Source organism: Nilaparvata lugens, chromosome 7, assembly GCF_014356525.2.
Source record: "Nilaparvata lugens isolate BPH chromosome 7, ASM1435652v1, whole genome shotgun sequence".
NCBI classification, from domain to species: domain Eukaryota; kingdom Metazoa; phylum Arthropoda; class Insecta; order Hemiptera; family Delphacidae; genus Nilaparvata; species Nilaparvata lugens.
Window position 1 is genome coordinate 47741090 of NC_052510.1, and position 26120 is coordinate 47767209.

General features: G+C 34.4%; 2 protein-coding genes across 2 annotated transcripts in view; both read left to right on the top strand.

Moving 5' to 3' along the window:
• LOC111054315 (syntaxin-binding protein 5-like) overlaps positions 1 to 26120 on the top strand; it is a 375057-nt gene that overhangs the window by 144897 nt on the left and 204040 nt on the right. The window lies entirely within an intron of this gene.
• Positions 6650 to 10745, top strand: LOC111059551. Its single transcript, XM_022347189.2, has 2 exons — positions 6650 to 7741; positions 10180 to 10745. Exon 1 carries the CDS (start codon positions 7034 to 7036, stop codon positions 7727 to 7729), a length of 696 nt encoding a protein of 231 aa, XP_022202881.2. The 5' UTR covers positions 6650 to 7033; the 3' UTR covers positions 7730 to 7741; positions 10180 to 10745.

Here is a 26120-nt window from a genome sequence, read left to right on the forward strand (position 1 = left end):
GCCACCATGAGAGGTCCCTAAATATTATAGAGCGTAATACCTTGCTATAACTTGTAAAAATTTAAAGTTAGATTGAATTACTAAATTTCTTATAAGACTTTGTGATGCTCTTATAAAGCAAAAGTCATTTTCATTTTTTAAATAATTTTTGTAACCCCTTGGAAGAGACGACTCCGGCTACCATAGTCCAGGGCCACCAGGAGTTGGATCGACATCAGCAGCTCATAAGAAAATTTCGACACGTGAGTGAGAAATATTGAAATAGTGATAGGGCGCCCTCAGTGCTTCGAAACTACATGAGAATCAAAGATAGCTCGTCGAAAGGGTTTTCTAATAAATTAAGAATTTGGTAAAAAATACTTGCGCAAGTAAATATAGTATTAAAGGTATTTTATTAGAAGAGTAACGAGTCAAAGAAGTGTTAAATCTAGGCTAGTAATACATATTCATATGATCTTTAATTTCTGCAATATAATCTGTGATAGTTTGTCGTAGCTCTGATTCACTAGATGAATTGCTCTATTTATTCCGTCAGGTGCCGAATCTTGCACCCTGAGATAAAATATATATTCATTGCAAAGAAATCTATTAGATACTATAGAATTTAATATATATATTTGGATTATTGGTTGCCAATTTATCAAGCTGATTTCAAGGAATCTATTTTTAATGGAATTGTCCAAGTCGACAAGTATTATCAAGCTAATATCGCAGCTCCATACAAAAGAATGCATATGATTATAAAATAAAAGCACATGGTAACGTTTCGTGCTATAAAATTTAGAGAATAGTATTTAGCCTGTGATATTTTATTGATTTCGATTATTGTTCTATTTTTATATTATATATTTTTTATCGCTCTTTATATTTTTTGCCCTGATCTATTTTTGCAATATTTGTTAATATATGTATCAAATTGTTTATGGTGTGCAATTTATTTTAATTCCTCAATACTATAGGATAAGTACCATATATATATATATATATATATATATATATATATATATATATATATATATATATATTTATTTTTAAATGAATTATCAGAATTATAGTGGAAGCTCACATCTGGGCCTATAAAGATTTTATGAGACTGTATCCTATGAAAAACCACGACCTAATTTTTATAATTATATTAAAATATTTCATGCTCTACTGACTGATGCCAAGCAGGAGGCTAATCGTTATTTAAATATAAAAAATAACGTGACAAAGTCTAGGATGGTTATCAACTTTTAAAATGTCATTTCAGGTATTTTAATCTGTGTTTCTTATACTGTAATGTCTAAAAATTATTTAATTGTTTCAAGAATACATTTCAAATCAATTATACGACTTGTGTACTAAAGTATTTTGATAGAAAGAAGACAAAAAAATGGCGGCTGAGAATGGTTTGTTTACTTTTGTACAGTCACTGTCAAAAGTAAATATAAAATATTCTGGCAAACGGACAACATTGCAAAGCTTGAGAGAGATAGCGCTATCTGTTTTGTTGTATGATAGAAAAGGATAGCAACAGTATTGTCAATCGTACACTGCCATTCTCACTATAGAGAGAGAGAGAGACTGCTATAGTGAGGTCCACGTTATAATGGCAGTGAAGAAAAATAGGAGAAAAACGTTGCCAAGTCTCTCCATTTTGCCACTGACTGTACTCAGCTGTTACTCAATTCATCCCATCAAATTTAGTCTAATAATAATCATCATCTCCTTGATAAAATAATCAATTTAATGTCAAATTAATCAAGTGAATATATTTTTTCATAATTTGATTCAAAAATTTGCTTTCATGACTGAGATCAGATTTTTATTTTTATACAAACCTGAAAAGGCGGCTAATTCAAAAAGCTGTGATACAACAATCTGAATTTCAAAACAACAGAAATTGAGTTATTTGGTAGGTATTCTATTCCATTATCCTACAAAAATAATAGAAAAATAGAAATCCTATTTAAAAATAAGTTATTTCAATGGATTAATCCAGGAATAACTTTTCAATATTATTTAGACCGGAACGAGTAGGCCTAACCTATACGGGTAGGCTAACTTAAGCATGGATGAAGTCTAGGATGGTCAGTTATCAACTTTTAAAATGTCATTTCAGGTATTTTAATTTGTGTTTCTCATAAGGTAATGTTTAAAAATTATTTCATTGTTCCATAAATACATGTTAAATCAATTATACGACTTGTGTACTCAAGTATTTTGATAGAATGAAGGAAAAAATGGCGGCTGAGAATATGGTTTGTTCAGTTTTGTAAAGTCACTGTCAAAAGTAAATATAAAATATTCTGACAAATAGACAACATTGCAAAGCGAGAGAGTGATAGTGCTCTCTGTTTTGTTGTATGATAGAAAAGGACAGCAACAGTATTGTCAATCGTACACTGCCATTATAATGTGGACCTCACTATAAGCTATTCTACGGATTTGGAATTGAATTAATAAGAACAATTTATGAAAATCTATAAACTCTTAAGAAAAGAAAGACTTTATCAAGCAATCTGACCAGTTTCTTTTTGCATTCATTCCTTATTGATACATTATTCTTTGTTGAATGAATAATGTGAATGACGATCATGTTTGTACACACCCTAATTGACATGCTCACGTTTTTATGGCCCATAATAAAATCCTAAATATCAACAAGGTAAACATTGCGGTGGTGGAGTTTATCAAGATATCGATTTCATTTCACTTCTACCTTGTCAAACGACTTTCCATTCAGCTTTCAAGAGAAAAATATAATGAGACTCTTATTAGAATGGAAAAAATATTATTTAGAGAAATACGTGATTTTCTATCTGTGAATATTAACAGACCACCTCAGAATTATCTATAAGTTTATCAGTTTCCATAAATCCGCAAAACTCATTGAATATTTATTTTTTATGAGCGTTAAGAGCAATAATTTCTCAACCTCTTATCAATCTTCTCCTAACTCAACTATCTTCTCCTAACTTAACCATCACTGATCTTAAACTTCTTAGTTAATGCATACTTTCATAAAACATTTACAGAGAAACATAAAATGCTCCTATCAAAATATTATTCCTGGTCTTGAAGATTTGCATTAAAGCTAGCAATCCATCATCATGAACCTTAAAATCATAACTTTGAATGAAGTGCTTTCCACTGATCAACTGTTTAATTATATTAAGAAGTTTGTTCTACTTGCTCCCGAAAGATGTAAACTTTGCTTGGCCTATAGTATTTTCATTGCAAAGTTTCAAAATTGACTCGCAGATTGTATTTAGACGTTTTTCCACTCTGGTCGTGTAATTCAATAATGAAAGAGTTTTACGACTTGAAAAAGAAGCGCTGTGTTCTTACCGTTGCATTAATATTCATATTTTAGTACAGTTTAGAAGTAAAGTTGGGGGAAGAGAGAGAAGGAGTAGAAGATAAATGGTGTAAGAAAGTGGGGAAGAAAGGGATGGAGGTCAAGGAGAAAAACAAGGAAACATTTTCGAGTAGGGACCGAAAATTTTTTCTCATAAAGAAGAGTTTTGACGATCAACTTGGTGCAGGTCCTGGCTACAAAGGGAGTTCGCTACGATGTAAGTTTCTGGTAGGCGTGAGAAATTCTAACTTCTAAGTGACACTCCAGTATGATTTTTCTTGCAATGTTTCCTAGTAGCGAAAGCAAGAGAACAGCAGTTGAAAGTTTCATGAGTCTCAATTTTTCAAAACATTTCAAAGTTCATTTTGATTTAGAACTGTTGATCATTCTACTAAGTATGTTATAAAGAGGCAACAGTTGTGTTCAATCAATTCGGAGGATACTTCTTGCTCTCTTGATTCTTAGAGGAACTTTTCTCTCTGTTGCTGCATTGTTGTCATCATATTGAATGGTTGAATGATTTTCCAAGATTGTCATTTTCTCACAGCGAATCATTTTATAGTGGGATTTTCTTCTAACTGTCAGCATTGTTGAATGGGAAGCATAAGCTATTGCATGATGAAAGCATACTGACAGTTTAAAGTGAATTCCACTATAGCTACACCCATTTTGACTACAGCATTATTTAATATATTTTTACGTTGCTCCTACACTATTATGATCTTGATAAGTATAGAATTGAATTGAATTCAGTTTCATTTTGTCAAGATTATTCATAAACACTATATTTAAAACAGGGTACAGTAATATAAACAAATTTAACTTATGTTAACTTTTAAAAATACAATGAAATATAGGATAAGACCGATGAAACATCAGCAAATAAGTGAAACTGCTTATCGGATGTACACGGTTGATAATTTTACCAAATATAACTTAACCTATACATACTACAGTTACATACATCGTACAAAATTTTCGTCGGTGATTTCTTGACATTTGATGAAAAAATCTGAAAATTGTAATCATTAAATTTCAAATATGAATTAGATTCAATATGATTCTCAAAATGCTATACATGCAATATATGATTGCAAACTGAAATCTTGAAAAATTTAAAATAGGCCTATAACCATCCTCAGTAATATAGAATCGATATGCAAAGTTTAAAGTTAATCAGTCCAGTAGTTCAAACCTGATGATTCGTAATTCTTGAATTCTCTATCCTGTACGTGTATAACCATGTTCTTTTCTTTATTATAGTATAGAATAGATAATCATTATCTCAATACTTGAAAATATTATCTTGTCTTCTTCATCTTCCTTTCACGTGTTAGGCATTACTGACTGTTTTGGAACTCTGTGCCTCTAAAATCAACCCATCTTTTCTTGGGACTTCTGCGATCTTTTCTTTCAAATTACTGATACAATAGTTAAGTGCCTGTTTTGGGATTTATTCATCCTATTAAGATAAAAATAAACTTTATAATTATTGGAATGCGATTATAGTACAATTGTATGTAATACAACTATACATACAATGTAATGCAAATATAGTTACACCTAATCCTTTTCAAAAAAACCATCACTGTATGTTGTAGTGAACAATAGGCGAAGCAGAAAATGAAGCATTGTAGAGCGCCTCAGTACAATGATCCATACGTCTGATTTCTCAATCATATTATTCCGAAAAGGTTAGTGTGCAATTTAGCAAGTCAGTGTCACCTATTACGCTGTCGGCAATCGGCTTTTCCAAGGTGCAACAGAAGCCTTGACGACCGAATTTCAAAATGAAAAATGACGAACGGAGAAAATTGTTTGAAATTACAGGGGGTCAAACGTGGAAGGCGACTTTTTGTTGGAGACAAATAGTGCAAAAACACGCAGCCGGCTAAACAACGAGTCGAGACTGAGGAAGAGTTGGTTGTTTGCGATAGAGCAACCGAAAACGTAACTAACGAAAAACTCTTGCTGAAAATCGTTACCTCTTTGTTTGCACACTTGAGTGCTAACTGATTTGACAGCGAAGTTTTTTAAATGTCAGAAATAAGTTACCTCTCAGAATGCATTTTGGGTTATTAATTGAACAGGTTGATCAGGTGAGCTATTTTTATTTGGTGAGTGTAACTATGAACGTTTTATCTCTTGGCTCTTGAATGGTTTGTTTGTTGAATGCTTCACATGATTTTTCATTTTCGATGCATTCGTTCCCAATATCAAACTTCCACCCCTTGTCAATAAATGGATGTTCATTCTTTCTATAAACTTTACTATTCGCTCATCAACCAATCTCAGCTATTTGCATTCCACTAGATCATGCTATTTAGATAAAAGATTCTGCCCACACATGAAATATGACTATGTTGAAAATATTATTAAAACTCCAACTGTAATTATTGAACTAAACTGCATTAAAATTGCATGCGTTCGATACCCAATAATCCATTTTAAAATATCAATGCAATAGAGTATTGAAAACTATGTGCAATGCGATTCAAATCAAAAGTACAGTATTAAAAAATACAATATACTCATCAAATTAATATGTTATCTCCATTCTTCACTTCTTGAAGTAAAAACATAAAATAAAGTTGAAAAAAGGGAACCTTGATTTTTATATTTTATATTATCTCCATTTTAATTTAATTTCAATTTCATTAATTTATTGTCAATTTAGAATATTCAAGACATATTATAAACTCTTTATAATATGACATATCATCAAAAATATAAGATCATCCCACTGTTCCTTTTATTTTATTCTCTGAATAGCCGAGAAACTCAACCTCCATATTCTTAAAACATTACATAATGGATAAGAACAGTTTGCTATCGAATCGATTATAAATTTCAATCATGAGTCAATTTACAAATTATCATGGATTATTATTGTGTCTTATCAGAAGAGAACGTAGCTCAGTTGATATTTTTTGTGATTATTATCTCAAAGTAGCAATCAATATTACTCTCATTTACATAACTTCATCTATGACTTCAATAAATTATTTTTGATGATGCAATCTTGAAGTACAATTCATTTATTCCATTTCAGTTTGATGAAATTAGTTAAGTTTGGAGAACGATATTTTAGATTCCATGTTGCCAGTGATGATTATACCCTTATCTATTTTGTTGGCTCTTTATCTTATCTCTCTACTACCTGCCATCCTCCACCAACAACTTTATCTAAAACTAGATTCACTTAATTCTGTCAGCATTTCTCATAAATAGCATCAATGCTGTCAATCCAACCAATGATGACAATCGAATTTCACTATATCTGACTGTTTTTATTGGTCTCTCAAAAGTCGGTTTCTCGAGACCTTTTTTGAATGAGCACAATATTTATTAGTTGGTGATTGTACGGAGTAGACTTATTGCCGGGTTTAGGTAATAACACTGCTGAGCAGTTCGAAAACTGTTATTACGACATTAGGCTGACTTCTTGTTTAAAGTACACAGTGAGACGACTTCCACATACGGTAGCAGATATTCTTTTTGAATAAGGTAGAGATATTTTATCTTTCCGATACGGTAGCGAACTTTTTCGAATAACCAAAATATTTACGGTGTTTGTACGGAGTGGACTTATTACCGGGTTCAACAAAACTCTAGACTTAGTGAGCAGATCAAAAACTATTATTAAGACATTGAACTTACTTGTTGTTAATAGTAGGCCTACACAGTGAGATGACTTGCGCGTACGGCAGCAGATATCTCAATCTGGGTGAGCAGAAGCCTTTTGATTTACGACTATTTGTAAACGTATCCATAGGAGACTTGCGCTACGAAGCATTATTAGATACTGGTGCCAAGGAAACCCGAATAAATTCGCAAGTTGTTCAAGATCTCGAAATGAAAGGCTTAATACATTATTTGCCTCAATCACATGTCACCGTCATGCCGAACGGAATGGTGGGGAGAGAAGAATCTAAGGTTGTGACATATGGAGTTATGAATGAGTGTGAGTTACGACTTATAGCATTGGTCACGGATTGTCTGGAGTATGATTTGATTTTGGGGATGCCGTTTTTGGTGGAACATAAGGTGATTATCCATAACCACACTCGTACCGTTATGTGGGAACCGAATACTGTTGAAATACCTGCACAATACTCATGGTTAATATGCGGAACCGTCAATCAAACCCCAAAGGAAGTCAACATTCAGCCCAGAACTTCCTCACAGCTTAGCATCAATTCCGGGATGAGGTCACCAACTAGCTCAATTTCCACCAATCGGTCGCCGACACCAAAAGTGTACTATCAAAGGACTACGCCCGGTCAGAGGAGACGCGCTGGGAAACCAAGGATCAGAGTTATATGCGAAAACGGCAAAAAAGCGTGGAAAACGGTGGATCGTTCCAAACCAGCATCTTTCAAATAACTTCTCAAAGAGGTCAGTACTTTTCTTGCTATGGTTCAATTTCCTGGAAATAGTTATAGATTTATTTATTATTTGAAAATTTACATATTTGAGGGCACCAGGAACTGAATCCCATTATTGCCCTCATAAGACACATTCAGCATACAATTTTAAAAACAATATATTAGAAGGAAAATAAAATAACCTAATATACTATTGAGTTTTAGAAAAAAAAAAAATAAAAACAAGATACAAAAAATAGTAGAAAACCTTGCAAATATGAAACTTATAGTATAGCAGATAAAAGAAGAAGAGGGTATTTCAATCCATTAATTTATTCCAGACACACAAGATATAGAGGAAAAATACAAAGATAGGAATGAATACATGCAAAAATAATAGCATAAATAATAATCATAAAAGGTTTAAAGTATAAATTAGGGATCTGAGATGTGAAAAAGAGGAAAATTTAAAGGTTCTTCAACTATAATAATTATCCATGTACCAGGAAAACTTCTTGAGAGGGTAAAAACGATATCAGAAAAAGTGAAAGGCAGGTAGTTTGAAAGGCATTAGAGTGAATAGCATAACATCAGTATTAGTATAGAGTATTCAAACGTGAATACTTTTTAAGCTATTCGTTCTCAAATATTGCATTTTTCTATTTAATCTTGCTCAAGACTTGGAAATTTCCGAGTGTGTTCTCAAATATTGGACAAGGTGTGGAATGGAATAAGATTAGGTTCTTTTAATCACTAATATAGTATTAAAAAAATTATAACTCTAATAAATTTGAAATTAATGTTACGTTCCAGAAATCTATCATCCGGTGAACTTTCCCTTCAAATATTCTACAACACGTATTTTCAAATAATTGAACTTTTGTAAAAGAATTCTTTTATGATATTGAACTAAATTTGAAGCAATTTAGATAGCATTTGTATATACAATCTGAGTTAGAATTATCTTTTAATCCATTAAATCTTCAATTTGTAATCAATAGTCAGTTCAATTGATTACCATCAAAACTTTGAAAATGTATAACGAAAAAATTGTGATGCTGATTGTGTAGAGTGGAAAAGTGTATGGAACCCGAAAACAATGTGACTCTCCAACAAGAATGACAGAAATCAGATTAGTAATGGAGGAATATTATCGCAAATCACATTAAGTTTCGATTGTTTCAAAGTCAGTCGAGTTTATCTTTGTAGCAGTGATCGAACAAACTTGCCGTTCAATTTATCTAGTAGTCTATCAAATGCAGTCAGAGTTTGACAAGAGCTGTTCATTAAGGCTTCACATATGCAGATTACTTTGTCGATGTTGTGTAAAATCCGCTCGCTTTTAATTACTGTTCAAGTTCGTTCAACAGCGCTCTAACTGAACTTTGTTTAAATTCAGTCAAATGCATTGAAGCTTGATGGATGCGTTCCTCCCCTCTCCACCTCTCACCCATCACCTCTTCATGTTTTGTGCATTGCAATTTTGGCCCAGAGTTGGTTAAACGAGTGTAAAAAGGGAATTCAGTTGTTAACGTGAATTGAAGTCTATGGCAATTTTACTTCGACGTAATGTCATTCATGAAAGCTGCCCTTAGGCATTGAATCATCAGTTCGTTTCAATTATGAACCTTCCGGCGTTAAATGGGAAGAATATTCTTTGATTAGTGCTATATATTGTTGACAGCGAATGTGAAATTTGCTAAACATAACAAGCAATGCATGGTGTTTTGATGGAAGTTTTATCCATCTTGTGACAGAAAGCTGATTTGAAATTCATTCGTACAAAATATTCGTATATCATACAGCTATCAAAAGTACTATTTTTGAACTACAATAATATAATAATAATATCGAGTGACCTGGCTGGCTCAGGTCTGGTGTCAGAGTTTTCAGGTCGCAACTGATCAATTCCAGGGCCTCTGAAATGACTTAACAACTGCTTTTTAGGCAGCCGGGACCGACGGCTTAATGTGTCCATCCGAAACACGGTAGTGGCCCGAGATAAATATCTTGCCCGGGCCTCTGAATCATAAAGCCAGCATCTGATCCACTCGACTACGGACACTCCTACTACAATAATAATTCCTATTATTGATTTGATAAATGTTGTAGTGATTTCTATAAGATTGTAGTGATTACGAATACATGTTAAGTTGATTGTTGCCTTGGAAATAAGAACTGTGAATGAATCTTGGGATCTTTTACGTTAATAATTAGCTACTGTCAGTATTTTTTAATATTTGTTAGCTTATGTTTTGCAGTTGTATATACGAGGCAACATACGATTCCACTGCAGAAGAATATATTATTTCAAATGTATTGATTGTACTAAATACATACCGTAATCAAATATTTTCTCATAGAAATATTCTTCTTTAAGGCTCCGCTTCAGAAGAATAAATTATTTCATCTAGAATAACATGATTTTTCTCAAGTATACACATTCTAATTCGAATTATATTGTTTCAGGTACATATTGAATAATGGACACCTACAATTGCACTGGACATTGGAATAGAATGTATGTACAAAAACCTTTTATAGAGGAACCACAAACTTGAAGTTCAATAATATTACTATAATATACAATATCATAGTTAGTTATATTCCCCTGTTAAGTGCAGGCTGTTCATTCCAGCTCAGTTGAGTTCAACTCATTTATAAATCATTTTGGGTAGGAACCTTTTTTGTTTTTTGGACTTGCTTTATGTTTGAATGTTTTATAGGGCACTGAATAGGAAAGAATTCCTATGCATTTTTCATATTGGTAGTGACGTCATGCATTGACTATAACATACTAACAGGAATGAGTTAGCAATACAATGAAAGAACTCTCCTTAGACCCCACATATTCAATGTGAACTTTTTTTGCGAATCACAGACTGTTAGTTATTCTTTGGAAGAGAATTGATCCATTCATTTCAATCAATCAAAACATTAAATTTCCAAATTATATTTTTGCAAAGTTTTGTTGAAACCTTATATTATGTTTGTGAATGATCCTTAGTTTTTCATTATATACTGACTTCAACATATAAGTGCATTATTTTTCAATCCTTGAGTTTTCATCTACTATTCTGCTCCATTCCTTATCCAATTATAAACTTTTTTTTTAAAAACAGCGTTCATTATTTATCTATATATATATAGAAATGAATGTCTGTTTGTTTGTTTGTTCTCTATAGACTCGAAAACTACTTGATAGAACGGCATGAAACTTTGCGAATATGTTGTGTGAATATTGGGGATGGTTTCTGACCAGAAATTTTAATAGGTGGGCTAATAATAATTATTTATCAATCCATTTTACAAACCTTTGTTTTCGAAATTTTCGGCCGAGCGGCTACCTATGATTTAGCATCTAAAGTTATCAGCTGTATAATGAGCACGTCACCCTGTGATAAGTTGTGTTCTGGTATTAAACGGTGGTTTAGCGTTGAAATTAGTGTAGTTGATTGGTACCAGCTGTAGATAATCGTTCCTTAGATGGCCTACACAAACAATTATCACTCCCCTATCATTGAGAAACTGGATAATGTTGGAAAAAAATTATTCATCTCATGAAATAGAATTGTTCATATTGCATTCATCAATACTATTAGTTCTGTGAACAGTAGATCTCACGCAGTATTCTCATCCACAAGTACCTGATTGAAACTATAGACCTTATGGAAATACAAAAATAGACTTCTCCACACATCTGTGTAATCACTTGTCAGCTGATTTATGATGAATAATTCTATAGTCTGATTTTTACGGTAATATTGGCGTATGAAGGAGGCTCCTTTTTCCTTTTATATTATCCTTGAAATGCAAAATTTCCAAAAACCTTGTATATACGTCGATGCGCAATTTAAAAAGGAACATACCTGTCAAATTTCATGAAAATCTATTACCGCGTTTCGCCGTAAATGCGCAACATAAAAACATTTATAAACATTTAAACATTAAGAGAAATGCCAAACGGTCGACTTGAATCTTAGGCCTCTCGGTCAATTAATGAAGAATAACAGACTAAATTAATTTTTTCCGAATTTAGCTTAGATGGAAAGAATATGGAATTCTGTGTAATTCATCGTATATATATTACCACCAATTGATTGAGAAGAATATGTTTTCGGAATGATAAATGCTGCATGACTAAGTACATGGAAAGTCCGTATTGAGATGTAAATGAAAATATTGATTGTCAGATAAATTTCATGATTCACCAAATAAAGTCAAGTGTGACATGAGATACATTGACTTTTTGGCGGTACGAAGTTCGCCGGGTAAGCTAGTTTTGAATAAAAATCCATCGTACTTCGTAATATAATAACTGCATCTACAATATGCATCCTTATAAATAAATGACATCAATTATTCCCATTTTCTCAACTAATATTGACAGTTTAGATGGCATAATTTTTCACGATCCTTCAATTTCATTCTCACTGTCCTGCTTCATTCCGTAACAAACTATCACAAATTGAAAAACAGTACCATTTTCACATGTAGGAGAAAATCAATCCTTCTCCTAGGTAAACACCCTACATTCTAGATTATATGGAAAAGCCTGTCAGTGAAAGCGGAAATGAATTCCCCCTTCCAGCAAAAAAGTCCAAAAAGCATTGAACAAATGCATGTGACTGTACCTGTAATAAGAAGTCAAAACTTCTCTACGAACTTTTCAACTGTTCGATTCCTTGTGCTCTTGAAAGTTCGCAATTTGTCTCTTGAGGGGGAAGTTGTTGGGGGTGGGGGAGACTACCCTTTTCCCAGGGGCATACTTCCCCGCTTCAGATGAAAAAGCAGAAGTTGAATGTTACTTATGAGCAGAAGAGGAAAATTGAGAGAGTGTACAAGAAAATAAGCAGAAACTCAAGGTGGACGAAATGGAGTTCTTAATCAAACGAGTCAAACCTATACTTTTATTGTATTGAGAAGTGAAACTTTGTGGAAGTGGGGTAAATGTTTCTTGTATCGATCTGTTTGGAGAATTCTTCTGATGCATTTTCTTCATGCAGCCAGTTATTGCTGTTTTCATATGGAACTTTGTGAATTGCTGCTTGTTATGCAAGTGCCTGTATACGTATTGTCGTTTCTTTGATACTTCCGCTCTCTACAAATTTACCATTGAAATTCTCATTCACATTCTATTTTGAAAGGCAACATGTCTTGTGAATTTATGTTTCAAATGTTTGGTTCCATCCAGTGCAGTTACAAAACGAATAACTTCCAACTCAACAGGCTAACAGGTTTACTGAGGGAGGAGATGGAAACATGTAAGTCGTAGAGTTACAAAGCTTCAAACTTTATTCAGATCCTCTTGACGTTCAATAACTCAATTTATAAATTAACTGAGTATGATTCAAAAAGGTAATCGTTCAGACTACCATTATCTTATGTTTTGAGTATTCATTCTATTCAAAATATCAAGTTAATATTCCATCAGTAGCATGGATGTTCCCTTATAAAAAAACAAACAAGACTTGATTATCACCGGTAGTATAAGCAATTCGTTATCACATAAATTATACAAAACATCTCATTCATAAATTTCAATTTGTCTCAAAGATTCAACTATCTTTATGAGAACATGAAACTACTAGCCTATTCTAGTTGAGAATAGCTACTTTGGGAATGAAAATTATCTAGCAGAAATTTGTCTCTCATTAGAACTAACTGTGTGGAATATTTTCAAATAATCAATAATAATTACTATCAAACTGTATCAAAGATTTTATCATATTTTTGGATATCATCATTCATGTTGAGAGTATTTTAAGTGAGGAATTACAATGAAAAGAAGTATTATAACTATATAAGAACGCGAAAGAACTATACTATGAAAAGACTGATGACATATTGTACTGATTTCAAATCAGCAACTTGTAATAATATTACAAGTATATTATTTGTGAATCAATTGAACTTTATTGGCTACTCTGTTTGTGTAATGGGACAATCCTTGTGAAATGATTCTCAAGAATATCCTTCCCATCAACACTACTCGAAGAGAAAGGAAGTGTGTGTAGAAGAGAGCCAGAATATTAGAGAATGCCAAAATCATGGTGTAGGAATAACGGACCAATGATAGCAAGCCACGCCTCCCAGCTCCCCATACTCTCTTTTGATTGCTGGATGGAACACCTACTGGTAAAGTTCTCAATTCTGCTAGTAGGAGACACCAGGTTCTGGGTCTTACCTGTAAACCGCATCGAATTTCTGAATCTAACTCCGATTGCACTTAGAATACCTTGATTTAACCGTGATTGAGTTATTCATCAGTAGGGACTTACTAAGCTTGTTGGACTATTTTCTAGACTGAGAAAATCTCGCATAATCATTTTAAAAATTGATGTTGATATTCTGTCATCTCTGGTTGGAATCAATTATTCACAGTATTCCATATGACTTTTGTAATATTTTGTCCTCTCGTGGTTATTGAGTCTGTTGCATTTACCATACATAGTTATCGGATGGGCACGTTAAATTGTCGGTCCCGGCTGAAGTATGACAGTCGTAAGGGCCATTGACGGCTTAAATTATATATTCAGGCGGTGGGAGCTTCCCGAAAGGGACTCCTCACCAACAATAGCCATAAGAATTTACTTTTACCTTACATAGTTATATTGAGAGCTTATCCTTTTTAGTCTGAAAAAGACGAAGGAGTCGATAAAATTTATTGTACAACGAACTTTATCTGAAAAAAAGGTTCAAAGTGTAAAGCCATTCACACACATCGATTTTTGGACGTTCGATTTTTTGCCGTCTTTATGAATTCTATCAGATTGAACAGATCTTGACAAACGTCATCTGTTTAATTTAATAACATTTTTAAGGACGGCAGAAAATCGTACGTCCAAAAATTAATGTGTGACTAGCCTAAGATGTGTTTGATATTTGAAGCTGATTGATCAAAGCGTTAGGAAGTTATTGTAGAACTTACAATAAAACAAACGAGTGGGCGGACAACGTTGTTGGCCTTGAGTCAAAAGTAGGAACTCCCTAACGTTCGTTCAACTGGTTTACAAAAAAATACGATAATCTTAAACCTGGAAATCAATTAGGCTACTTGATTCAATCATATCTGTGTGATGGTAACTTTTTTATCCAAGAAAAACGTCCATAAATGTAAAAAGGTGTGGGAGAATGGCCATGACATTGAGACCTGGTTGTGACAATGATTGTCATATATCCACATCCGATTCTGTGATCAAAGCCAAAAAACGTATCATGAATGTAAAAGTGAATTTCGTTCTATGGAAATATCATGACTTCGCCAAAATGACAAAAGAGGGCATAAGGCCAGACTCACCGTCATAAAAAGGCATCAGAGTTGGCATCAGAGTAATAGCGGTCGACAAAAACCTAATCTGGGTCAGATGAGTAACATTTATTACGAAATTCTTGAAAAAGAGAATAAACTTTGTGTGGTGAGTTTCACTTTCAACTGTCAGCGTTCCTCATAAGTAACACTAATACTATCCATTTAAATAATGCTGACAGTTTAAAGAAAACCTCGTGACTGTCAGCTTTTCTAATGAAGAATACCAATGCTTTTAATTGAACCTATGCTGACAGTATAAATTGAATCTCACTTTAGAGAAGAAACTAAGGCGCCTGAGTCTATGGGGTGGACATGTTTAAGTGTGTTTGTGTGCGTGTGTTGGTGTTTTTCTGTCGTCTGTCAACTCGTTCCTTCTCTGTCATTGGTTCCTTCAATCTTATTCGGTTTGTTTTGATTGGGCCTGTCCAGTTTTATCTCTTTTATCCGACTTCTATTTTCCTCACAACCCTCGTTCATTCGACGCTTTGAAGCGGACATAATCGAAATAGAATAAATATTCTGGAAGATTTGGTGTTGTTGGAAGAATATGGGATTCATTATATTGATACTGGGTGGTGGAATGTGGTTTGGGGGTTGCAACAACAATAAAACAAAATAAAAATTCTGGATACAGTGGAATTTTTGTTATTCCAGAACTTGTTATCTTCGTGTGTTATAGTTATCTGATTTGTGTTGGAAGTAGGATACGATGACAGGGTATTGACTATCGAGTATATACCAGGACTTTTCATTAGATGAGAAAGCAATCAACAATATTAAAAAAAATGGCCATTTTCTGAGGTGCTTCGAATTTCAATGATGAAGATAGACTCTCAATAATTATGAAAAAAAATGGAGAATTAACACAGAACAATCATTACTTTTATAAGTCAATTTTATGATTGAATTGAAGCTACAACTTCCCATTGTAACTTGGAAAGACTGACTGAATAGATGAGCATAAATTTTACACTTGTAGCCTTAACCTTAGAAAAAAGATAACATAAGTGTGACAGCATTATGCTAATAGATTTATCTTCATCATCCACATCAGAAGCACCTCACACAATGACCCAATTTTATATGGTAGCATTATGCTATCTTTTTTCTATGCTTCATCTATACAGTCGCAATCAGCTGTCAAAGTTGAAAAATCCTCAATTATGAACCCACTAGCATTCACCAGGACCATTCAACAATATTAATTGAGTAATCATGGATTGATATTATAATTATATTTCTCTATGATAATCCATATTAAATTGAAGTGACAACTTCCAAAACTTCTCAACACCCGGATTGATTGATAGATTGACTGCTTTATTTATGCAGATTACACATAATTATAACCAATGCAACACCCATAAACATATAAATGTTTCGATATACATACATAATACCCCAAATCTGGTGTCCGACTAGTGTAATCTCTGACCCGGATTTCGTCCACAGTTCAGATTGAGCTATTGGATCACGTTCTACACTTCAGAAGTCAATTTAATGTTTGTGTTTGATGCCCAGGAAAGGGCGAGAAAGAAGATGGATTGGAGTGTGAGTGTGAGAGAGATGGAAGATGCATTTAGAGTTCGTTTGAGAGAGATGAAAGATGCATTGGAGAGTGTGAGTTTGAGAGAGAAGGATTGAGAATATGATGTGCTCTATCGGAAGAGCAGCAGCCTCTGTGGCGTTTGCAGCCCGGTTTAATCAGAAGAGCGAAGCCAAACCCTGCTGTGGTCAAAAGATGGATTAGTTTTGTGATAGAGCACGCACTATATAGTTTTGGCAATGGCTGCAGCTCACCGGCCAGCCTGGTTTCAAGACTTCAACCCCAACCTTTCACCCCTCTTCTATCAGAATTCACGCCAAACCACCCCCTTGCCAGTTCAACCCCTACGTTCACCATCGCCACATCAATTACCTCTGTGTTCTTGTGTCTGTGTAATCACCTGATACTTTAGCAGTACCGTACAGGTTATAAAATTATGAGTCCCATTTTAACCTCTTGTTAGTGTGTTAACTAGTTGAATGACGATAGACGGACTGAGTGGTACTATTTATTGATGTTTTTTATGATTGTTAATTTATTATTGATGTCTTTCATTGATTGTCTTATACAATCTTATGATGTCTTATTAGCCGGCACTAGATATTTTAAGTAGTATCAATGAAATTTTAAGATAGATATTCTCAGCTTCATTCATTTTCAACTAAAAAGTGATATTTCATCACTTGTTGCGTCTCAATTACATCCCTCCCACTATGGGAGATAGTGGTGTAAATGATTCTCAGTCCCAATCCCGTCTACAATAAATAATAATGATATCGATATTTGAAATAAAAACATTCATATATAATTAAATTCTTCAATTTTTTAATTTGACTCAGTCGAATTTTTATATCGATATTTCATTTCGTTATTTCTCTGTATCGTATTAGCAGCCTCTGTGAGTCTTTGTGAAAAAGATTGCCCGATTGAAATTTAAAATCTAGAATTTTATAATTATTAACGTTTTGAAATTAATAAGTAAGTTAATTATAGCTCCTTACTAATTTCATACAACAAACAGTGTTGATACTGAAAGAAAGGACATTTCAGACTTCTTCCAATCATCTATCTTGTAATATGTATTCAAAATCTGAAATATGACAGATAGGGTGAAAAGATAGAAAATTTAGACGGGATGCACACCGGAGAAAACGTGAAACAAAAGTTGCTTGCAATCGACTGATAAGATTAAGCAGGGAACGTTTCTTTTGTATGCATGCGCGAGTGAAACGGATTGCATGAAACAAATTTCATGAAAGAGGGCTTCACGAGATGCGTTTCTCCGGTGTGCATCCCGCCTTAGTTTCTTACGAGTACGGTAATGGTTGAGGAGTCATACATTGAGTAATTATTGTTCTTCTACACTTGAAAACTTGGTATATTATTCAAAGATTTAGAAGAAATACTCCAAAGCATAAATTATTTCGGTTTTTTACTATGTACATTTTCAGAAACTCAACTACATGCAATAGCATCTATTCATTAGCACCAATATTGATATTCAAATTCAATGTTATACCATATTATTACTAATTGCTTACCTTGTTAGATAATATATTGACAATCTATAGAGTACTGATAATGCAATCACTCTGATAGTTGGCACCGATTGAACTGAATCCAATATTGTGTTCAATGCGGAGTAAACGCTAATAATATCTTTTGATTAGGAGAGCTATTATATTGATATTGAGAACTAATATCACTTCAGTTGAGAGGAGATTATGAACTATTAAATTCTGTTCCCAAGCAAAATCCAATAATTATACTGTTGAAATTTGAAATCGTATATTATAATGAACAACACAAAATACATTCAATTATTGTGTACAACCAAAGGACAGGCTTCAGTGTGGAACCAAATCAGTCAGATAATGTAGAGGCGGGTTCACTGTGAACTGTCAGAGTTTCTTGTGAACAACGTCAATGCTAACCATTCAATCAATGCTGACAAGTGGATCTAATTTGAAATTCACTTTAAACTGTCAGGGTTCCTTATAATCAGAGTTAATGCTTCCCATCAGCCAATGCTGATAAGTCAATCTAACTTGAGATGCACTTCAAACTGGCAGAATTCCTTGTGAACAACGTCAATGCTTCCCATTCACCTAATACTGACAAGTAAATCTAAATTAAGATCCACTCCATACTGACAGAATTCCTGATGACCTCGTCAATGCTCCCTACATAAGCAATGCAGTGACAGTTTGAAGTGATTCTCACTAGAGGGATGATTGAGATCATAGAGTCAGCCCCGTTGGTAAGCCACAAACAGACATCTCAGAGCATACCCATTGACCTGTTACATAGAATAGTGAGTGATATGGACATTTATGAAGCATGTTGCTGGCTTCATATGATGGGAGCGAGCGCCTTGACCAAATCATGGACTGCCATCAAAGTGGCCTGAATAGTTGATGACCTTTGATGATGTTCTGTAGTGAGGTCCACGTTATGATGGTGGTATCTGATTAACATCGGTGTTGTTATCCTTGTCTATCATTCCTCAAAGCAGATGTTGTTATCCTTTTTAACTCTGCAACGTTGCCAGATCGAGTAATAATTATTTTTAATCGTGTAGATGTAGACTGTAGAATATCAGAATATCAGGTCCACGTTATGATGGTAGTATTTGATTAACATTGGTGTTGTTATCCTTGTCTATCATTCGACAAAGCAGATGGTGCTATCCTTTTCTAACTCTGCAACGTTGCCAGACCGAGGAATATTTTTTTTAATCGTGTAGATGTAGACTCTATAATATCAGAATATATTCATTTCATAAGAATGTTGCATCTTTTTGAATGAAGGACTCAAACGATCTCCTATTTTTCTATGAGAGAAAAATGAGTCTTTCATGATTCTTGTCGGAGAATAGAGTGATAGTCAGGTACAGTTTATGAATTTTAATTCACATCTGTTGACGTTGTCTCTTGCCTTCGTGGCCTTCTGACAAGAAAATATTATTATTATTATTATTACTACACAATACAATGAAATGAATTATTATCAATGTATCAATTAATTTTTTTTCTACTCAAGATTGACAATTATTTCTTCTTTTGATATGATTTGAATTGAAAATTACTATTTTGAGATGACTGATTGATTATATCAATGTACTATTTCTATGGTTTTTTTTAATATAATGTAGAACTTGACTTCTCCAGTCAAACCTTCTTTAGAAGGGTTTGGAGAATTTATATTTCGTCTGGTTTATAATTTTTGAAATTTTCCACTGAAAAGGAATTTTTCTTATCTTCTGTCATTCTTGCTTTATTTTATTATTCTTCAAGTGTATTTTTCATTTTTGTTTGTTATATTTTCTATAATAAACTCCCTTCTTCTGGGGGTACCAGGACGAAGGAAAAAGGGAAAAAAATATTTCTGAGGAAAATCGAATCTAATGACATCAGCCAAACTTCAAAAATTGATTCAACTTTTGCATACATCAAATATACATCAAATAGTTATTAAGGGTGTAATTATCACAATTCAACGTAGATCTCATTAGCACCAACCGCAGATGTTTCGGATCAATTCTAAGATCTGGAAAGCTCAAAACACGTACTATAACAAGATCAACAAACAACAAGAAAACTTGTCAAGTTCAATTGGGAAAACATTGTTTTACCCAACTTTCCGAACGTGAGTAAAATCAACAACCAAGATTAAAGTGTTTGTTTACCTACAAGCTGTTGTCCCACTCTTGTCTCTTATCTTTAGTAATCGATACTTTTATCAAAACACCGTAACCGTTAATTAGTCGTTAAACCCGATTATTGGTTAATCGAAAGTAACACGCGGTCTAGCATGTTATAGTCGAGCCCATCTTCATGACGTAGTGCACCTTTCGTAGTTACAGGCGTTTTATGCATCGTAAAACAATATTAAAACGTTGATAACTGCCCCTGCGTGCTACTGTGCTAAGCTCATGAACTCAGAAGTGACTCGTTTTGTCTTTAACTTTATCCGGTTTTACGTGCATTGTAAAGTGAACATCAAAGTTAACGTGCTGTGTTATTCAAGTGAGTGTATGGAGTAGACTGAACTCACCCCTTATACTGCAGTTTAAACCTCGTTGATAATAAAGTTATAATAGTTATTTACTATTCTTTGTGATGCAACAACGTTTCATATTGTGTTACCTTGTGCATTTATGGACGAAAAAATCTAGATCATTATTCTTGACCACAGTGCATTTTATGGCTAAGACCTCTAGCCAACGTGTAAGCTCCAGCTTGCATTGAATTTCATTTCGTGAAATGCACTTTAAGATTAAGTTGGATTAGTATGTTTTCTTGACCTCGTTCCCATTTCATGGAAGAATTAGGTCTCATATTTATGTAGTCGATCTTGTAGCTTAGGAACAAAATGATTTCTATAGTATATCTATCTATCTTGTTTTTGAGTCTTCTCCATCACTGTGTATGTATACTGAATTATAATGCAAATTTTTGTGATTCAAGTTTTAAATTCCTTATTCCTCCACTCAGTCGTTGTTATTGGAGAGAAATCTCATTAGAACTCTGGAAGAGAAGCTTCATGTTGGAAGCGTGTTTCAAATCTGATTACAAAAGTGGTACAAAATATGTAAAAGTACTACAGAAGTAGTATACGAGTACCTCTCAAAATGCACAAGTAATAAGAATCATGAAATTATTTATCAAAAAACACATGCATTTCGCTTTTAATCAGCTTATTATATCTGTATTTTTCATATTTGTATAATTGAAGTAAGATACGAGAATTATATATAAATTATAAGAATCATGAAATTATTTATCAAAAAACACATGCATTCCGCTTTTAATCAGCTTATTATATCTGTATTTTTTATATTTGTACAATAATTCAAGTAAGATACAGATATAATGAGCATAGAATTAGCATTAACAGCATTCAATTTGGATTTTCGTTTAATATAATAATATTATCATAGAATTAACTGATTAAAAGTGAAATGCGCGTGTTTGTGGCGCTTAAGGCTGTGATCACATTGGATGCGTCATGACCTTCTATATATGAAGTTAGTATATAGGAAGTCCTGGATGTGTGTATGTGCACGTTGGATCATGCCGAGAAATAAAATCTGAAAATAGCCATTTATAAATGTGACTTGTCTGTAGCTGCTTACACTGAACACAAGCAGCAAGTGCACGCGTACTTGGCTCATACTAGGCTCTAAGGTGCGTACAGACTTCCGCTCTGCTCCGTAATCGAACGTCACTCGAGCAGATCGATTGATGATCGACCGAGGAGCAAGAGTGGAACGCGAGAAGAGTTAACATCTCCCGTAACGTTCATGATCTGAGCGATCGCGGGACGAGTGCGGAACGTGCGTGGGGCGATTGCGGAGCGATGGCGGAGCGTGCGTGGGGCGATTGCGGAGCGATGGCGGAGCGTGCGCGGAGAGTGTTGGAGGAGCGTATATCTGTACGCACCTCAATACCAGCACACTCATACTAGGCTCTCTCCAGATTTTGTTTCTCATTTGCACGCTTGGTCATTTTCGACCACTTGCCCATACTTGTATGAAATGTGTGATCTTACCGTGATCAGTGTTGAGTCGCGTCATGAGCAACAATGTGAAGTATTGTGACTAAACGTGTCTGACCATGTCTTGTCTTGTCTTGACTAACTAATGTGCGCCTAGCCTAAGTCTATACGCACCTCAAGATGTATATACCTACTTTACAAAAGTTAGTTTTTTTCGAATTTAGTTGCAGTATCTTGATCCACTTCGCAATCAATATGAATTGCTGAATGAATGGGAAACCAATCTGATATGCAATCCAGCACACTGATAGATGCATGTTAGATAATTTGCATAGTTCTTGAGTTCTCCATGCTGCGGTTGCCGTGATTGGCATCAATTCCGTTTCACTATTCAAACTTTTTTCAGCGGAGAAAAGTTTCTCCGGTCGACTGTGATTGATCCGGCATCGACAAGTGGCGAGGACCCGCATTAATTGAAAAAAGTTGCACCATAAAAGAACTTTTAGAACACGCGAAATGCGAAAAGTTGTCCGAAGTTTGCGGTGGGTGAACTGTCTGTCTGTTTTTCAATCAATAAGCTCCGAAAACTTATGAGTGATGAACTTCCAATACCAATTGCACAATTCTTGCTAACTTGCCAACTTTGCCACTTTGAATGTTCATTTGCCAACTTTTTCTAATTGTGGTCGTTTTTTTAATCAATTATTTCTTAAACAATGTCAATCATTCGTTTCTTTGTTCACTCACCCTTAGAGTGGAGTAGCTGATTCAAAGCTATTGTCATTTAGACTTGGTTTAGGTATTGAACAACTGAGACGAACAGATGGGTCTTTGAAAAATTCGAATTACAAAACATTAGGACACTTGACATTAGACCTTTTATTTCGTTTCATTGGACTTTCCGTTGCTATTTGTACATTACTCCCCATTAACGGGGAGTACAATAAAAATATGCGATTAAGATATATCTGACAAATAAGTTAGATTTGGATCCAACTCATAGACTCGCTGTATAATACGCTAGTAAGGGTAATTCTCCTTGATTTCTGTAAAATAGAAAATGAGGATAATACATTCTAATATGCCATAAGAGGACACTAATAAAGCTATTGTATATCAAAGCAACAACTCTTGTTATATCAAAGCAAAGGTATCTTTGAAATAAAATCAGAAAATTCTCTGATATCTAGTTTCTCAGCTTCTTCATATTCTCCTAGGCTTTATCATACCCAAATCACCTGAATATTCTCATTCATGAGTAGCCATCAATCTTCTGATATATTATAGTCAAGCATAATACAAAATACGCATCAACATACTTATAAGAAAGAAAAAACTGATGCTCTTCCCCGTTTTTTTTTCATTCGAGTTTTTCATTTTTCTAAGAAATGCTAGAGGAAGATAATTATTTTCTTCTATGATGAACTTCTGTAAGTTGAAGAAAAGAATAATAATTGGCTTTGAATCTTTCAATCCTCATCCATCAATTGATTCATATAATAGTTATTATTGAATGAATCTAATGTTTTAAGCCGTCAATGGGCCTTACGACTGTCATACTTCAGCCGGGACCGACAGTTTAACGTGCCCATCCGATAAGACGGGAGTGATCTGGTTAAAAAACTTTTGGTATTGAGAGGGTTTGAACCCGGGATCTCTATGCTGCTACGCAAGCACTCTATCCACTAGACCACGGATCACTCCAAGTGGTTGAAAGTTAAGTGATGATGTGGATCGTTGATGCGGAGAGCGAATAGCAAAACATACCCGGCTCCACAGTATCTCGAGTTGGAAGACCCACACTATCTGCTGTTCACTCCATTCGGAAGGAAGCATTTCTGTGCGAATGCCTTTCACAAGTGATACCCTGGTTACTTCTCTGTTGACACCAAAAGACTGCCTTTGAAAAGTATTCGGCCTGGCAAAATACTACCGCCGCCCGCCGCCACGCACTAACTGGAGTTTTGCTGCATTCTTGCCTCTACGAATATTGTGTGAGTGAGAGAGAGGGGGAAAGTAGTTGGTGCCAGTGAGGCATTGAGGTGTGAGTGAGAGAAAGTGAAAGTGGTTGGTGCCAGTGAGGCACTGTGGAGTGAGTGAGATAGAGGGGGAGAGGTTGGTGCCAGTGAGGCACTTAGGAGTGAGAGAGAGTTTTAGGAGTGAGAAAGGGTGCTGATCAATAAAACCCCTCTGTCCAACTTTGGAGCCTGCTGTGCCCTTCGTTGGTACCCTGGGTTGTTACCATGCCCGGGGGGGGGATCTACCATGCCTTGTGACCCATTCATGCCTCCGAGAACCCCCCTACCCTTTTTTGGGGCAGCATCATCGACATCAGCGGTCTTCCTTCTCCCCCGGGCAGACCAGAATGTTAACCCCTTACTTCCCCCCCTCTACCTGAACCATTTCCCTTCATTAACCTTTACAGTGAGCGAGAGGGGAGAGAGCCTTTGCCGCCGGCCCTAACCCAACCACTGCCCCTGTTCATATATCCTCGTTTAAACCAAATCGCCGATGTCGTATTACAGGCGACTGCATACAGTTAAGAGGGTCAACATTGAAAATTTCCTGATTCCCCACATATGCTTCTACAAACTACCTTCGACCCCGTAAATGGCCAGATGTGTATTCGCATGCCACCGATCTCAACACTTTTAATCTTATCGATGGCGATACACCCATATCTTGTTAATCAATTTATTCGTTCGGAGTCTCACATCCACAATTCGATTCACAACTCTCGATTCTCATTCTCGATTTCAACTCTTTACTACGTGCAAATCTTTGACCATATAGATTAATACTACATTTATTTCACCTTCTCTTTATAGGGATTATATAATTTTATCACAATTATTCAAATTAAATAAAATGAAATTCAAATGACTATACATTTTTATTTTCTATGAATATTATAGTGAGTTGTGTTTTTTCTGGCTCTAAATTTTGTGAAATTTACGTAAAAAATTTTCAATTAGTATTAAGCCAACCTTTAAAATTCAAAATTCTCAAATCATTATTCCTGAACCGAAAATTAAGTGACGAAGCAGTGTATGATTTCATAAACTCAACCTTTGGACAACCTAAACAATCTATCAAAATTTCTGGAGAGAAATAGTACAGGCTCATCCTAGTTTCTCCTTCAATGTCATAAATATATTATTATTATAGTGTTTTGTACAATGAATGAATAAAAAAATAATGTTTACTCCTTTGTTTAGAGCACACTTGAAAATGACTTGAGAGTTTGGAACATGTTGTGTGAAAATAAAAAATAAATATTGAAAGGTTGCTCTAATCTTTTATTTTTTGACTAAATTCTTAAATTGTTGAATACACAAATCTCCTGGAAATACATTGAACATTATTACAGCCAATGTGATGATTTCTTCTCTCTGTATTCACAAATTCAATGTGTTCAATAATGAGAAGGTAATAAATGAAAATCATAATTGAATTATTTCACTTGAATAAGTCATGCAGTACTGAGTTTGAATGTAAGGAAGTATGTATCTACTTATAGACTGAATTGCTTCCGAGTTTCATGTAACATTAAAAGACTGCATTCCGGTATTCAAGTGAAAAATTGTGAGTCTATTGATTACAATTATTTATCTCATCTTTCTGCTTGTGAATTCTCTAACATGATGATCATTTGTGATTGCACCCACTTTCACCAAGAAGTGAGACATATTCACATACTATACCCGATTAGTAATATGAGCTACATTATTGTTTCAGTGCACTCATATCAATCATGTTGCAATACAATAGCACGGCAACACAGAGTTCATTGAACATTTATTGTCAACTCTCATTCGATAAGCCCACTAGAATAGTCCAGTTGCATAATATAAATAATTTTCAATGCTATCCTATGTCAAAAATTTTACTGAGTGGTTGATAAGAACAATATAGGATACTGCTGTGTTATTAATATAACCTATAACAATATAACCTATTGCTGTGTTATTTCTATTACGTGGATGTTGTATTCGTCTATGATTGATTCACCAAAAGGAAAAAATTGTGAACCACTCTTTTACTTTGATAAGT

Coding starts and splice junctions, on each gene's coding strand:
- LOC111059551 (XM_022347189.2), top strand. CDS start 7,034: ATGACTTGCGCGTACGGCAGCAGATATCTCAATCTGGGTGAGCAGAAG.